General features: G+C 38.1%; 3 protein-coding genes across 3 annotated transcripts in view; 2 read left to right on the forward strand and 1 right to left on the reverse strand.

Annotated features, from left to right (window-relative positions):
• LOC134744095 (galactokinase-like) overlaps positions 1–2,248 on the reverse strand; it is a 156,578-nt gene extending 154,330 nt beyond the window's left edge. The window contains exons 1-2 of the mRNA XM_063677783.1: positions 2,118–2,248; positions 1,127–1,300 (exon numbers count right to left, since the gene is read on the reverse strand). Coding sequence (XP_063533853.1) covers positions 1,127–1,300 — 174 coding nt within the window. The 5' untranslated portion in view covers positions 2,118–2,248. The remainder of the gene's footprint in view (positions 1–1,126; positions 1,301–2,117) is intronic.
• Positions 2,249–7,008: 4,760 nt separating this feature from the next.
• On the forward strand, positions 7,009–11,654 carry LOC134744078 (geranylgeranyl transferase type-2 subunit beta). Its single transcript, XM_063677745.1, has 6 exons — positions 7,009–7,267; positions 7,957–8,074; positions 8,935–9,028; positions 9,451–9,621; positions 9,891–10,044; positions 11,309–11,654. The coding sequence occupies exons 1-6, from the start codon at positions 7,074–7,076 to the stop codon at positions 11,577–11,579; spliced, it is 1,002 nt and encodes a 333-aa protein (XP_063533815.1). The 5' UTR covers positions 7,009–7,073; the 3' UTR covers positions 11,580–11,654.
• A 1,314-nt stretch (positions 11,655–12,968) lies between these two features.
• Positions 12,969–15,462, forward strand: LOC134744090 (glucose dehydrogenase [FAD, quinone]-like). Its single transcript, XM_063677769.1, has 3 exons — positions 12,969–13,207; positions 13,324–13,526; positions 13,973–15,462. The coding sequence occupies exons 1-3, from the start codon at positions 13,075–13,077 to the stop codon at positions 15,389–15,391; spliced, it is 1,755 nt and encodes a 584-aa protein (XP_063533839.1). The 5' UTR covers positions 12,969–13,074; the 3' UTR covers positions 15,392–15,462.
• Positions 15,463–17,876: the final 2,414 nt, after the last annotated feature.

Raw genomic sequence — 17,876 nt, forward strand, 5'->3', positions numbered from 1 at the left:
ATTTCTTGATGGATGAAAGATTAACAACCAACAAACTCAAGTTACTTCAGGGCTTCCATTTCACGAACGCTACCATATTTTCCAAATCATTGGATATGATTGGTGGTTTAAGTCCCAGATTTACTTCAATACACTGCATTTAACTATCCGTACCTATATAGGTCAATAATGCACAGGAAAAGTGTCTAAAATGTGTAAAACTAATTATTTGCAACTTGTTAGTTGCATAGGTAATGTACAGTAAGCTGCAGAGATAACTGACCCCCTCCCCTGCAAACATGTTTCCTTGCAGGTAGGGTCAGTTATCTCTGCAGCTTACTTTACCTATACGTAAAAGCTTGCAGATTGTTTCCCTTTGATAACTTATTTTATTCTTTTATATCACAAAATTGTTACACAACCTCGCGGCGGTTTTTTACTAAAAGTTGCTTGCGTTAGGAAAATTAAAACCAGTTCCTGTGTCATTTTTTGGGATCGAACTGTCAAAAACGGACCCTGAGGTCCTTCAAGAAAGCCATAAAATGTAGTCCTTTTTTCAGCGTTAAAATAGCGGCGAAGATTTATGAACCATCAATCGCAGCTGCGCAATCATCAATCTTGATTTACCTACTTCAATTTTATTAATCAATGAAGCTTGGTAACTTTTCAGATAAGTACAGATGGTTTAAATGGGGTGAACATTTCTAGGAAAATTGACTGAAGATAGCCTCGGTAAAATTGCGTCATAGAGGGTAAAACTACAAAAAAATTTATTTTAAAATATACAGTTAGTTAGTTACTCTTAGGTATTACTTTATAATAGACAACAACAGTCGTTTTACCGAGAAGGGATACAGCTCATTTATTTTCGATTTCTATCTATAATTAACTAGCTATTTTGAACATTTGCCCTTTCGTTTTAGGATCAGTAGGTAACTAAAATCCCTATTATATAATAAGGATTTATTACCATCTAAAGATGTCGGGTCGAAAGGTCCTGCTACGCATAGTACGAAAGACCAGGTCAGGCTTTACATTATCATAATTTTGTCAAACATTGGAAACTAAATGTTTGTCAATTGTTATTTGTGAAATTATTGTTCCATTCTGAACTTCTACACTCACCCAATATACAGCAATGACTCACCACAGGCAAAACATATCCTTCGCAATAATCCACATGGTCCCCTATAAGATTGACGCGGCCCGGCGCGGCGGCTGCATCGGTGGGGTTCCGTTTGAATGTGACGGCGAAAATGTCGCTCGCTTTGCGCAGGAGTGCGGCCTCGCCTGTTGACACGGCGTCGGTTGGTGCTGGCATCTGGCGGGAAAAAGTCGTACTCAGATTTGGCCCATTTAGACTTAAAGTTGCGTAGGTCTATTTTTCTTTATCAATTTTGTACACGCCAACTTATCTGGAGGCCTAGCCAGGATGACAAATTGACAATCAATCGACAAACGAAAAGAAAAAATGTATCGGGAAAACAAATCCTACGAAATCACGAGACTATTTCCATACATAACATAGGTACATTACTTAAGTTTTAATTAACGTTTTTTACATACATTAGCCGTTATAACCACTATACGAGTTATCGCCCGGGAGGCGATTTGTCATGGAAATCTTATTCCTGGCTCGCGGTCTAAATATAAATTAAACGAATTAAAACTAAACTAACATTAAAATAAAACTACTTAAAAATTAAAGTAATATTGAAAAATACCCACCTATGAAAGGTCCCCCAAGTATGTCCACTGCGAGCTGCGGCTGGCTACATTACCCCGCTGGCTAGTTATGCCTATTCTTTGGCCTAGAACTGAGCCAGCCCTAGGGTCACCCGAGGTCTCAAGTAGTTTTTAACCAGTGTATAATTTTAATATGTTACTGTAGTTCAAAGTTCCAAACTGATAACGCAATTTCGTAATGGGATAACTTTATCATAGCATACCTACCTTACATAGTAATTCGAAAGTAAAAACACAGTTTCAACATGCTACAATATATATACGAAACCGGAATAATATCCTTAACATTCAACGGTATGTAGGTACCTATAATCATATCCACTTTCTTTATTCATTAATTTTCCTCGTCTGAGTCGTTCGAAATTAGACTTGATTGACTGTGACATACGAACCGTTTTTGATCGATGTATTCCAGAGGCGTTTTAACACTTAACCACCACAATACTTGCACTGCTCACGGTCATACAAGCGCGACTAAAGCATTTGTTCGGTCATATCATATTTATTAATGAATGAATTTATCGTTTTAAGGGGATTTGTTGAGCGTGAGTAATAAAAGACATTAAACTTGTATTAAATAATCCATAGTTTTGTTCGGTGAGACAATATTTATGTAAAACATATTAAATATATTAATAACGGGTCACTCACGTATTTCACGTAAACGAGGGTAGTTTCTCGCCCCCCCTGCCGCCACCGGCGCCCGCGCCGAGTCATCGGGCGCGGAGGGCTGCGGTACGGCCCGCAGTCTGCGGCCTGCGCCGGTCCGTCACCGTCAACGCAAGCTCCTGATGACACTCCTCGGTACGGAGTGAAACATATCGAGCGTTTTTCGACTTAAAATACGTGAGTGACCCGTTATTTAATATGTCTGTGTCTCACGAAAGTTTTGTTATTAAAATTTATGTAAAACATTTCGTTGTTATTACTTATATTTTTCCCCTCACTATCTCGGAAAAGTTGTCTTTTATCCTTTAAAACAAGCGGGGAAAAACGCATTTTATCCACTAGTGGGGAAAGTAATTTGACCTTGGATGGAGCGTGTTTAAGTAGCTTGACAGATAACTAAACGTAAAACGCTTATAATAATGGTTCGTTCGATATTAATTATCATTAAACAAATGGTTTGAGAATCTAATAAAAAATACCAAATTTAGCTTTATTTAATGATTTTATGTCATAAACCTTAAAGTTCCATAAGAAACGTTTGTTTTTTAATAATGATGTTAAATATAATTCTGAACGCACAAGTTGAGTCGATGCAATTTCAAAACGCATCATTGACATTTCATACGTCAGAAATGTCAACATTGTCAACAAAATTTTTACTTAATAACTTCTCACGTAAAAATACAGAATTTCCAGAGTTTTTGTTATAAAATCGTAAAAAAATGAGTGATTCCAGTGATAAAGATGATCTAACGCCTGTGGATGTTGCACTTTCCTCGCTATAGTGAGGTGAAAAGTTTTGTGTTACACACGGGTGCAAATGTATTTTACTTCTCGTGTGTTGAAACACACAATTCCACACTCGGGGGTAAAATACAACTATGCACCCTTGTATAACAAATAACTATTACACGGTGAACCAGCGGTAATGGGCCTATTACATGAATTACATCCACACTCGCGAACGGGCCCGAACGACATCGAGCTAAACCGTACACCAAACCAAAAGCGTCGTTTCACCAAATTTAATATCAGCACATCATGCATAATTAACAATATTTGAAATGCAAAAATATCACATTGAACATTTTTGGCAATTATTTATAGAGAAAGTATAGTTTAGTATCAAAGGACTGTCGCATTTCAAACATAGACAGAGAGAATCATACTATATTTGTCTTACACTAGTACTAGCACCAAAAAGAAAAGGATGAGTACCTAATATAGTTTTTTTTGTTCTTATTTACTGACAATTTAGTTTGACCAAATATATTTTTTACATGTCAAACATTGTTAAAGATGTGCTGGTTAGACGCGCCACCCAGCGACCGGGGGTAAGAGAAAGAATATTCATATAAAATTTAGGCAGCATAGGATTTTTTCTCTTTCACTCTTATAAATTTCGGTAGGTACTTCGCCATCGCCTCCTACCTATGACGCCACCCGGTCGGTAATAAGGACAAAGCATGGCACTATTTTCTCTTTCCGCTTATAGAAATCGCAATAAGACTATCTTTCTCTATCAAAGAGTGTCAAGCCCTTGAAATAAACGATCTTTCTTTGAACAAAAAAAATATTGACCCTTATCTTGGCATCGTAACACCCGTGATACATGGAACATTAAAAAATCTCGATCAACCCTCCTTTATCATAGCAAAAAATAATGCACACAAGTGTCATTATAAATTAATTAGTAAATTTGTTTACTTGCCCAATTTTACACAACTTTCCGTTACGTATTTTTTGAATCTCTACAGGATATTTTTTTTCTATTATGTGATCAGGTTTTCGTAGATATTATTTATTTTTACAGGTGTAATAGTCATTTTAAGCTTTAGATTGCGGTTTAATAACCATAAAATGATGATTTCTGTTTCATTACTTGTTTTATTTCTAATCCACATTTTTCTTCTAAAAAGTAGACAAATAGTTTGTCGAGGGATTGGCACTGTATTAAATATGATACATATAATTTTCCGAAATTGGAAAAGCCTAGATTTTTTTTATTATTTTTTAATAGTCTATTATGGTCAATAGGTGACAAAAAACTAAAAAATATTAAAATTTAAAATATTTTGAGCCTTGCCAAGATAAAACGAAATGTTGTTGACATTGTCGTCATCCCAAAAACCAAAAACTACTTTTTGCCAAGAATCTAACGGTTGTCATGAAAACGCGAGCGGAATGAAATACTTACAATGACATATAATATCATACAAAATAAAAACCTTCAACCGAATTTGAACCTTTTTATTATTGAAGGAAGTCAGTTATTTTATTAAACTGCCAAAGTATACTCACAAACTCAGCACAAATTCCGTTCTTATTATAATATCAGATATAAATGATATAATATTCATGTATAAAGGAACGGATGCAATTGTCGGACCTTCATTCACATGTGTGATTAACATTTAGAAATTATGCGAATTTGTATACACGTGCCGTGCGTAGTTGTGATCTCATAAAAAACGCCAAACTTCTCATGAATTTAAAAAGCTGTTATAGTCATAAAGTATTTTATGTACGAAGTAATCGCTGCCCTTAACCAACGTGGCGATTATGGCACTTACCCCCCAATGCAAAGTACTCTCTAAATAGTTATAAATATTTATCTTATTAAATCCCTAAAGTATTATTCTCCTTAACAAGTTTATCAAGCCGCGGCTTATGTTTATAGCCCCCGCTTGATCTCAGATAATATAGAGCTGTGTAAGAACCCGCCGACACTATCATCTACACTTCGATAACTGTTATGAGAGCGTGGTCATATCATACTGGGACGCCATTTATGGAAAAGGATCCAATCCACAAAAAACTGTCAATATAATTTGAACTCTCTGTCAAAACGAAAAGTCATTGATTTAAATGGCAAATTTTAGAGGATGGATCCTTTTCCATAAATGGCGTCAGGTCAATGAGCTAGAGATATTTTATATATTCACTTATAGTAAGTAGGTATAAATTGACCTTTAGACCAGGGCCTATGCTATCAAATACTTTACTTGGACATTGTGAAACAGGCCCTCAGTGGCGTAGCGGGAACTAAAAAGTTATCAGATCTAGTAGGTACCAAGACTTTTGCTCTATTCTATAAGTCCTAACTTTATAAGCTCTAACTGTATAAAGCCAACATCCTGGTCATGGAGACTGTATAAAGGAGCCAAATCTCAATGTATGAAAAGTGTCCATCAAAAAACAGTAATTAGGCGGCGCCACCATACACCGAAATACTACCAAAAACAACCTACGTAATTTGATCGGGTTATTTGTTGCCTTATATGGTTCATGTTATACTCATGTCCCAGAGCCTAACTAGCGCCACCGGAGAGATTAGGAACTATTATTTAAAGCTTAACGCGGTCATTTTTACAACAATTCTGCCATAAGAGATTGCGATCCTGTCTACCATCCATAATCCTGGTCAAACAGTACGGCTTAAACATTCCCTCGGTGGACTTGTGGATCTAGATCTTCGCCCACGCCTAGTTACGCCACTGATGAGACGCCCACTTTGTGGGATTAGGGATAGTTAGGGTCGCTGATTCGATAGAAATGGTACCTATACACTTGGTACCTATGCGTTCAATAAATCAACCATCGATTTGCGTGGTGATGGTAGCATGGCGAATCTAGCATAACTTTTTGCGCACACTAATAAGCACAGCAAAATAATGTTAAATCATGTGATTTAAGTGACCCTACACACGAGCGCTTTATCAACGCGCGTTAAAAAAGCACTTGAATTTGCCCACGCACTAAATTCGCGCTAAAAAGGCTTAAAGTTGAAAATCCAACAACGCTTGATAAAAAGCGCTACCGCCGTCGTGTGAATAAATACATAAATACACAATGTGTGTTTCCATTTGTGTAAAGCCTCATTCTCACGAGCGCTTTTTCAACGCGCGTTAAAAAATCGTTTGAATGACACTAAGACACAAATGGAAACATGTGTATTTATACTTTTTATCAAGCGTTGTTGGATTTTCAACTTTAAGCCTTGGTTTTTAAATCGAATTTAGCGTGCGGGCAGATTCAAACGCTTTTTTAACGAGCGTTGAAAAAACGCTCGTGAACATGAAGCCTTAGAGTTGTGCATGTTCGTTCACTAAAAAGATGGGTCTCACAACTGCTTTACTAGTTCGGTCTTTTAGTACAGTAGTACACCGAGAGAAACTGTGCATAATAAGCGGCTATCTGCTATCTCGCTCATACTAGCCGGCCGGGCGGGAGCCGTTCGGCCATATTTGCTCGCACGCGCTCGGCGAGCGGCGAGTTCGCGTTCAGATCGCTGTCATTGACACTCCTCAGTCTAGTCCTCGCTCCCATTCTGTTTTGTTAGCGTGTAGTGTACTAAAACGTACTAAGAGCAGAATCATTAAGGACTAGTACAGTGGAGGGAATCGTGTCTTTTTGATTTTAGTACATGTACTACACAAGCCTTATTTGTGTCATTCAATCGCTTTTTTAACGCGCGTTGAAAAAGCGCTCGTGAGTATGAGGCCTAAAAAAACCCCCGAAGCATTTGGGTATCATGGATAAACGCTCGACAATAAGCAATATTGTATACCTATGTCAAACTCTCTTGTCATTATCAAATCAAACGTAAACGTCAAAGTTGTTTATTAGTCTGAGGCGTACAATAAATTACAGATATTTGCTATTTTATTTAAAAAATAATGTCTTTTAACACAAAAGACATCGTGCTCTCAGAGTCCCGGCCACGGACGCTACTTCTACAAAAACATTCCGACTACTTGGCGGGGTACGGACTGAATAAAGATGACTTCGAGTATTGCATGACTGAGTATCTTCGCATGTCGGGGATATATTGGACTGTAACAGCAATGGACCTGATGGGGCAATCTTCCAGGTATTGTTTTGTACAGGTTCAGACCTTTACATACCACGAAGTGAGAAAAATATTAAGGAAATTATTTCTATGGTTGTCTTTGGAATGGTCAGTAATAATGAAATCATCAATTATTATGACCAACTAGCACTAGTTTTTTGCACAAATTGTGGCGTGGTAATCCCTTTTTAACCCCGTGGTAATCACAGAACATCAAACAATGAACAGAACTATTTTTTCTAGACTATACCTAATAATTCTTTGTGAGAAATATAAAGAAATTCTGGCATTAGAAGAGTTTGTTTTAATTATTTAGATTCCATTAGTGCATCAAGTCAAACATGCATAGAATTTTCTCTTGCTTATGTAAATCTCAGTCAAATTTCTTACATGAATTATTTGTTCCTTCAAAACGTGAGTTAAGATCTGGCAAATTGCATATGCATCCTTATCGATTAAGCTCCCTCCTCCCTCAACCTCATCCCTTAATAATGCAGTTAGAAAAAGACAAGTAGTCCATCTTATGCCAAGATACTGTTGCAGAGAAATTGTGCTAAAGCCACTGTACTTGAAATTCATTCCTACATAGTTCCTACAAAGATACCTACATTTTCTTTTAACTAACAAATTCTTCTCTCGTATTGAGGTTCCCCTAAACAGTGGATGCCCAGAAAGCAACTAACAAATGAATTTCTGATATGTGATTCCAGGATGCCCAAAGAAGAGATAATTGAATTCATCACATCTTGCCAGGACAGTGAAAGCGGGGGCATCTCTGCCAGCATAGGACATGACCCACACTTGTTGTACACATTGAGTGCAGTACAGGTAAAATACATAGGGGAATAATATATAGGATCAACTACGATTGAACATGACGCATCTTGTAGTCATTCAGATGAGGCATCATGTATTTTGTCATACACAGGGCCCGGAACCGTTTTTTTTTTAAACCCTAAATAGCCCAACGTACAGCATAGAACTTTTCGTTCTTGGATTTATTATTTCATTTTTAATGTGACAATCTAATAATACAAAGTTGTTACCTAAATACATGATTCAGTCCTACATAAAGAGCATAAAATAAATCAAAATATTGGCCTATTTTGGGTTTTTTTTTTAAATACCGGTTCCAAGCCCTTTGCCTAAAGGGTGATAGCTTTTAGAAAAGGTGGAAAAATTCAGAGAAACACAAGCAGTTGATTTTTCAGTAAGATTTTAATGTGAATAGACGTAAAACAGATAAATTATACATGCTTCAATATTTAAATATGGAATAGAAAAAGAACTTAAACTAAAACATAGACAATAAATGATGTCAAAACTATATACAGATACAACGTGTCATTTTTAGGGTTCCGTACCCAAAGGGTTAAAACAGGACCCTATTACTAAGACTCTTCTGTTCGTCTGTCTGTCTGTCCGTCTGTGTCACCAGGCTGTATCTCATGAACAGTGATAGCTAGAGTTGAAATTTTCACAGATGATGTATTTCTGCTTAACAAATACTAAAAAGTACGGAACCCTCGGTGGGCGAGTCCGACTCGCACTTGGCTGGTTTTTCACATAAATCGCCATGCTACATAGCTTAATATCATATAATTCACTGCATTTGGTTTTGCTCTGTTCAGTGAAAAATATGCATTTTATATTACTTTATAAATATGTATGTGTATTTTTATTTACAGATACTTGCATTATATGACAGAGTAGATGCAATTGATGTTGAAGGAGTAGTTAGATACATCAAGTCTATGCAGCAAGAGGATGGCAGCTTCTTTGGTAAGTTGGTTACCGCTGACATTTGCTTTGTCTTTAGTATAACCCAGTAACCTTCCTACTTGTCAATTTAAAAAAATGCCTTTTTATATTGTGATTTTTCTATTAATTTTATGTCATGTCTACTCAGTATCACTGTCGTTCCCACATTACTGAGGATTGTGACCGCTTGGTTTTGCAGCTCCTGTGGTTTGTCTCTCTATCAGTCTCGATCTCCCATAGCCCTCAACGCTTGATAGAGTTTGCCTGAGGTGACCTTTTAGAATATGAAAACTGTGATACTCAGTAAATTTTGTATGTATGTGTAAGATTTAAGGAATTCTAGAGGCGCCCTGCTTGCTGCATTTGGATGAATGGTGATTCGACGTAACTCCCCCTGAGCTTGATTGATCAAATATTATATTTTTATGTGTTTCTTATTTTAGGAGACAAATGGGGCGAGGTGGACACCCGGTTCACGTTCTGCGCGGTGATGTGCCTATCCCTCCTTAAACGATTAGACGCCGTCAACGTGGACCGAGCAGTCGAGTTCGTGCTGAGCTGCATGAACTTTGATGGGGGCTTCGGTTCTAAACCTGGCTCTGAAAGTCATGCTGGTATGTCCACCTACATTTTCTATTTTCACATTTTCTACATTACACAACAGCAAAATTTCGATTGAACTGACGCTGCCCGCAGTGTCTGGCCAGCTGGATCAAAGCCTAAACTAAAAGTTAGCGTTCTAAAATATGATTAACTTAGCATATATACTTGTTTCTGGAATTTGAAAAGGATGCACCATACAAAGGCTTTGCAACCCTATATGATTGGATTGATTGCAATGTAATTTGTCTTTCAGCAATTTATGAATTTTTTAATGTGTCAGGACTGATCTACTGCTGCGTGGGCACCCTATCCATCTGCAGGCGCCTGGACGCGCTGCGCGCCGACGAGCTCGCGTGGTGGCTGTGCGAGCGCCAGCTACCCAGCGGCGGGCTCAACGGCCGGCCCGAGAAGCTCCCGGACCTCTGCTACTCGTGGTAACTGCATATCTCTCTAGCACATGTGTTGGTGTGAGACGGAACATATGGCTATGCGAGCGCCAGCCGCCCAGGGGCGGGCTCAATGGCCGGCCCGAGAAGCTCCTGAACCTCTGCTCGTGGTAAAACCTTACACTTAACCCCCACCCACCAACCGTCCGATAAGGAACTTTGTTATAGATAGTAACGGCCAAAGTGGCCAAATGTATCGATACAGGTCCTTATTTCTATGGAAACTTATGATTTATGGAAAATTATGATTATAATATAATATGTACGTATATTGTGTATGTATATATAATAATAACAGGGCAGCTTGTGGCGAGCTGTTGGGGAGTGACGACCCCACGGACCCGAGTGCTCCAGAGAGTCGGTCAGGGTCTCCGTCTCCGGCGTGTCTTCGTCGGTCGGAGTGGACCCCAAGGGGACCCGCAGGACTCTCAGCTCTGGCTTGCCTTCATTGGCCGTCCAGAGGGGAGTCGTAAGAGCTATATGCTCCAGGGGTGGAAGTGAAAGATGCATAAGACGCGAGTTGGCACAGTGGCTGTTAACAGTCACTGGGTAGAAAGCGGCGCACACCTCTCGACACCCCTGAGCCGCTCACACCGGTGTTGCTCCTGGTCGTCTTCACGACGGCAGTTTCAGGGGCCCATCTAGTCAGCGGCAAGTCACCACCTGCCGCGATAACGTGTATTAACATTGTTATGGCAGGTGTCCGGAGTTCTTTACAATAGCCCAGTCTCATTGCCCACCCAAACTTCAATCCATAGACCGGTATACTGTTCACTTTTTCTGCAATAGTCCCAATGCCTGCTGCGACCGGTTCATGGGTGTCTATTGTTGCGCCTGTGAACGGGTTCCAGCAGGCGTTCTACATGACATTAAAGCTCTCCAAGGGGCCTCTACGTGTTGGATCTATATCCCCACGCAAGCCTATCAAAAGACCGGGATTTATAGGCCCGTGATATCCAAGGAGATACAAATAATAATAATAATAATAATAATAATATGTTTATTGCTTTCACATTGGTAAAATTACAGATGTTCTTAATCGATAATGTATCACAACATGACACCCTGTAAGGGTATTGCAATTTTATCTATCTACTCTAAACTAATACATATGTAAATTAAACACAGAGATAACATTACACAAAAGTTATACCTATCTAAGCTATGTATTACTTATATGTCTATTTATGGTATTTATTACAATCAAAATATTCTTGTATAGAATAAAAACAATTATGTACCCTTGTTTCAGGTGGGTAATGTCATCCCTAACAATGCTAAACCGGATACACTGGGTCGACAAGAAAACCCTAGAAGAATTCATCCTCGCCTGCCAGGACGCTGAAACTGGTGGCTTTAGTGACAGGCCTGGAGACATCACGGACCCGTTCCACACCCTCTTTGGTCTAACAGGACTGTCACTGCTTGGCAACCCTGGCATTAAAGCTGTCAACCCTACGTACTGCCTACCTCAAGAAACCATAGATAGGTTAAGATTAGAACCGCAAGTTTTACGTATTTAGTGTAAAAGTATTCATAAAATATTTATTATTTATGCATGGATTTGTATATTGGACAGAGTAATAAATGATTTTTATCATGCCGTTTTATTGTCTTTTTTGCAACCTTATTGTTTAAAGATTTCTATATTGTATTTTTTTATTTTATAATAAGGCAAGTGGCATGCACTTTAGTTACTTGAACTAGCCGCACTTGTACTTTGCTCCCATCGCGCGGAATATGTTGCGCTGGCACATGTTATTTTAGTAAATACTAGTTCAAGTAACTAAAGTGTATGCCACTTGCCTTATTATAAAAAGCAGTATAAAGATACTCCTTTATACCGTTGTTTCTACAACAAACCTGCGTAAGTGGCTCAATACACACGTAAACTCGCTCCATGTGCAAGCATCAGCTTCATTTTCAAGCCGTTCGTTACAGACTACGCGACCTTGCGGTGCGGCGCACGTATTGATAGTGCGTAAGGTAAGGTAGTCGCCGTACGATCGTTAAGGACGCAGCTATAACCTCATAAGACCCCAAGTTTAGCGCTTTTGAATTTGGAACTTTCTTTTATTTCTATATGAGTTCAAAACTCGAATTTAATTTGTACTTGTACAAGTACACGGGGACTTAGTCTGGCAAAAAAGAGGAGAAATTAAAAAGTGGCTACACTGTAGTGTCGTCCCTTTCAAATCTATCTAAGAAAAACGGGACGACACTATAGTGTTGCCACTTTTTAATTTCTACTCTTTTTTTGCCAGACTGTACGAGGATAAGTTATTATAGCGAGACAAAGGTACCTTGACAGCACCCAGGTCGCGTGCAGTGCGGTAGTCTGTTACAGCATGAGGGCTAACGCGTATGAATTCGCCGCTAGGGGCGCTAGTGTAGATGGTGGTCTTTTCCATAGTTTGAAATGTCACTTGTCACTTCAATGACTGACAGCTGTTCTTTAGTCTTTTGGACCACCATCAACAGAGGCGCCGGACTTCCGGTTCGAGCGCCACTTGATAGTTTAAAGTGTAATATCGATAGCTTATTATACAGTAAACTAATGTGGTAGTGTGCAGTGAATGGAGAATTAATTTTGAAGCGCGTTTAACCACCATCTTGGAGTCAACGGCCGGTAGTCCACGTGCTTCTTGTAAAGTCTAGCTATCGATTTACAAGAGCTAACAAATCACCGTACACTGTCTTGTACAACCGTACAATTTTTGTCGTTTTTAAACCTCTTAATACCTTGATACTGGCGAAATAGTCCCACTGGGCTGAAGCCATAATTTTAAAAGAAGAAGAACAGAGGCGCCAACTGGTGAGCAAAAAAACGATAGCCCTCATTAAATGAACGCTGCTATAAAGTGACAGTTGTCACTGCCTCCTGACATGCTCCTGACTTTGACAAATTTGACAGCTCAAATTAAGGTTATAAATGGATTTGAAAGTTTTGTAAACATTAAATAAAAGTACATTATTATATTGATTCAGTGGTGTTAAGCATTTGAGATATAAGCTAAAATGAATAACTTCCTGTTTTTGATAATCAGTGTATGCGTTAATTCATTTACGCTGTTTATTTACATTGTATATTATGGAAATTTGATCGGTTCTTATAATGACAAAATTAATCAAGAATACGACTATATTATTGGTAACTAGGTTTCATTTAAAAATATCATTCAATCAATTATAACTGAAACTGAAATTATAATGTTATATTTTAAAATAACCTTTTGAATATTTAAATAGTTTTTTTTAATATTTTAGTTGGATCAGGCACAGCCGGTTCCTTGATAGCACACAGATTGGCCACGGAAACCAATTTCACATTCATTGTGTTGGAGGCAGGAGGCCAAGGCAACCTACTGTTTGAGATACCTGTGTTGGGCCCCTTATTACATGGCTCACCATATGACTGGGTGTATGAGACAGTGCCACAAGATAATGCTTGTCTGGCTATGAAAAATAGGGTATGTAAACTATGTACTGTCCGCGCGCCAATTCCGAGCATTCGGAGGTCGAGGAAGTGGGGGGGGGGGGGGGGGGGGGGGGTGTGCGCCGCGCCCGTAAGTACAATATGACACCACTCTGTCATGACGCCCAACATTCCTAACATTCCTCAGCCGTGCACGGAATTCGCGCGCGGACAGTATGTGATACAATTAATGATATGAACAATTCTTTAAAAACACCGGTTGCATGAAACTGCTATTTAGTTATAAAGAATATATTTTTATAAAGTGGAACTGTGTTGCCTATACTTTTTTACTATGCTGCATACAAAGCTTACTTTTTTTTGTTATTCTAACTTTTAAAAAAACTGCCATGAATTCTCACAGACGACAGAGAAGGTCTACTAATGTAATAAGGTAAAGTATGACAATGTGGTGTGTCTAATTTGTTGGTATGTTTTTAGAAATGCAAGCTCATTCAAGGGAAAACAGTGGGAGGTTCTTCAAAGCTCAACAACATGGTGCATGTGAGGGGAAACTTATCACATTATGTCAATTGGTTTCATCAGGAACACGGTGAAGAGTATATAAGGAAACAGTTTGAATTTGTTGAGAAACAGTTCCTTCACATAGACAATGTGTTATACAAGAGTGAACTAGCTGATGCAGTTATAAATGCTGCCATAGAATTAGGATATGAAACAGACAATGGAAAATTTACAAATAGTAGACTAAGTCAATACAAAGGTAAGAGATGGTCCATGTCTGATAATGTAGACAGTAAACATATAGTCACAAATGCCTTAGTTAGTAAAATTTTAATTAAACAAAATGTAGCTTATGGTGTGAAAATATTGAAGTTTGGAAAAGAGATTGAATGCTACGCCACAAAAGGAGTCATAGTTTCAGCTGGTACTTATAACAGTCCCAAACTCTTGCAATTATCTGGGATTGGACCGAAAAGTTTATTAAACTTGTTAGATATACCGACAGTACAAGAATTGCTAGTGGGTGAAAACTTACAAGAGCATGTAGCTACCGGCCTTGATTTACTGTTATTCAATCATTCTTTAAGAGTAAATGCTTTAAATGTTCTTAACTTTATGAATGTTTATGAATACTTTATAAATGGTCAGGGGCCCTTTACATCCCCTGGTTGTGAAGCTGTGGGTTTCTTGTCAACTAAGGGTCAAAAAGAACCTGATTTGCAATTTATGGTGTTGCCAGTAGGAATAACGTCAGATGGAGGCAGCCATTTGATGAAATTATTAGGGTTAAAGGATGAAGTTTGGGATAGTTATTTTACAAAGTTATTTGACGAACATACAGCAACAATTTTACCTATAGTTTTACATCCAAAGAGCAAAGGCAAAGTTTACATAAACAGTAGAGATCCTAATACACCTCCGCTGATTGATCCAAAGTATTTTGAGGAAAAAGAAGATCTAGATGTTTTGAGGAATGGTGTGAAGAAAGTGTTACAGTTTATAAAAACACAGGCAATTCAGGATGTAGGTGGATTTGTCAATACTTTACCTTTCCCAGGATGTGAGACATATGTTTTGTTCTCTGATGACTATTTGGATTGTTATATGAGGCATTTAACTTTAACTAGCTACCATCCTGTAGGTACATGTTCCATGGGCCTTTCTAGCTCGGATTCTGTAGTTGATACTTCATTTAGAGTGCATGGTGTAAGAGGGCTGTATGTGGTAGATGGTTCAGTGTTACCAAAGTTACCCAGTGGCAATATTAATGCTGCTATTACTATGATGGCAAGCTTGTTTTTTGATAAAAATATAAAAACTAAAACCAATGATGTATGTTACAGAGGTGATATAATTTATGAATATATCTATGATGTTTGTTTAAGCGAGGTTTAGACTAGCAAGAACTCGCATACAATTTTCATTACATTGCGGTATCTGATAAACATTTTGAATGCAGTTTACCTTAGTAGTCAGCAATGTAACGTAAATTGCATGCAAGTTCTTGCTAGTCTAAACCTCGCTTTACATGTAAAACTGTGATAGTAAATAATAATGCAAATATGTTTTGAAACTTTATTTTGAAGTATTATTAAGGACACTTCTAACATGAAATATTTGATATTACATGACATTTTGAGCCAACATTTCAAAACAACCATTTCAAATGTCAGGTAAGACATCCAACCACAAAAGTATTACAATATCTAAGACCTGAGATCGTCAATTTATCTTAAACATCAGTTAAAAACTGGCGTCGTAGCACGGTACGCTTATCACCATGCCTGTCACGTTCTAACAAGTATGTGAGTGCGAAAGTGACGGACTTAGTGATAGGGGAACCATGCTGCGCGGGCTGCTGGAGACCAATTGTGACAAACCCCCAGGCCTTGATGACATGCCATGTCAGCTGTACAAAACATTTTTATTGTTACACAATTCACTACAGACATCTAACAATTATTGTTTTCCTAAAATACATACTTAGTAAAAAAAAAACATATTCCAATGACTAGACACGAATTATTTCTACGTATAAAATTCTGCTTATTATTCAGTTATGCAAAAGAATATAAGATAAGCCAACAGCAAAAATATCTACTCAAAAATATGCTCTATCACAATGACAATAGAGTCTTGTGTCAAGATATTTTTGTTAGTGTCTGAAAAGTAAATATTTTTACAAACCTATTTTGTTACATATAAAAAAAGTTTTAGTCCATTTATCCACAATCTATAGAGCTTATTTTTTAAGTAGAAATGTGAAGTAAGATTTCACAAATATGAAGGTTTTTATCTTTCTTTCATCACTAGTTTTTACGAAAGCAACTGCCATCTGACCTTCCAACCCAGAGGGCAAACTAGACCTTCTCGGGATTAGTCCGGTTTCCTCACGATGTTTTCACCGAAATGCGACTGGTAAATATCAAATGATATTTCATACATAAGTTCCGAAAAACTCATTGGCACGAGCCGGAATTTGAATTTGAACCCGCGACCCTTGAATTGAAAGTCGAGGGCACCGCTAGGCCACCAGCGCTCTGATGACCTTTCTTTGTTTAAAGATTTAATTTTGAGATTTATAAACATTGATTTACATTATATTATTTCGTAAAGAAAGGCGTTTACGGGCACTACGAAGTGGGCCAGTTCGTTGGTGCGCAAATCGCGCTTGTGCACATCTCGTTCGGACTATCTTTACTTTTGGAATCTTTGTTTATAAAGAGCAACCCTAAGCAAGCTAAGTTTTCGATCTTTTAAATACTTTTTGCCCCTTAAATAGCAATCATAATAGACAAATCTTTAGTAATATTCACAACATCCTGTCATTCCCCTTACTAAACTAATATTAACTTACAAAACTTAATTCAAGGAAGTAAAACTAGGTATAGGCACAATCAAATCTACGTTATAAGTGCAAGAACACACATATGGACGGAGAGGTGTACTTACGTTAAATATGTAGGTATATTTTATTATTGACTACTTTACAATGTTAGGTATAAATAGATACAATATAAACAGCCGGCCTAGCCAAGATGACAATCGCTATCGCTTCGACAACGAAACGCTTTGTGTCTCTTTATCACTCTTCCATATTAGTGCGACAGTGACAGTTCCGTCTCGATCGCTACGGAGCGTAAGCGATTGGCGTGTTGGCTACGGGGCCTGGCATCTAATTACAGCTACAAAATTAACCAAACATTGGTATTAATACCTATAGACTTTATCTCGCAAATACAGTATGCTGCAGAGTTAAATGACCCCCCCCCCCCCCCCCCAGCAATGAAATTTGTTTTTTTACATCAAACATTTATTCAGCAAATAGGCCACAGGGGGACTTTTACATGTCAATTTTTACAAACAATAAAATTAACACAAAATTACAAAAAAAAAAACAATTACATAAATATAAATGTCAAATTACACACTGTCAAGTTACTTAATAAGTGTACAAATAATCTGGGTACATAAACCTGTCATAATCATAACACATCATTTCAAGTACTACATGTTATGAGTGTATTTCCTGAGCTACCTATATTTTACCGCCATTGTTTTTAGCCAGAATTTAAAGGCAGCTGTCCAACAACTGGCGACAATCGGCGAGTAGCGACGAGCGACTTAACTTCGCCGGTGAGTACGACCAACAATTAATACATTAATTTATTTTATTCACACGGACTCTACGTATCCTACACGTGCCCACGTTTCTTGCGCGAGAAAAATATTTGGACTAGTCGCTTACACGCCGCCGGTCGGACAGCTACCTAAAGCGGAAACCAACTACAGCACACACTTGGCACGCACGTCTATACACCTAGCTTTTGCCCGCGACTTCGTCTGCGTGGACTTAGTAACCGCAGCTAGAGTAAGAATA

The sequence above is a fragment of the Cydia strobilella genome, chromosome 9 (genome assembly GCF_947568885.1).
Source record: "Cydia strobilella chromosome 9, ilCydStro3.1, whole genome shotgun sequence".
Lineage (NCBI taxonomy): Eukaryota > Metazoa > Arthropoda > Insecta > Lepidoptera > Tortricidae > Cydia > Cydia strobilella.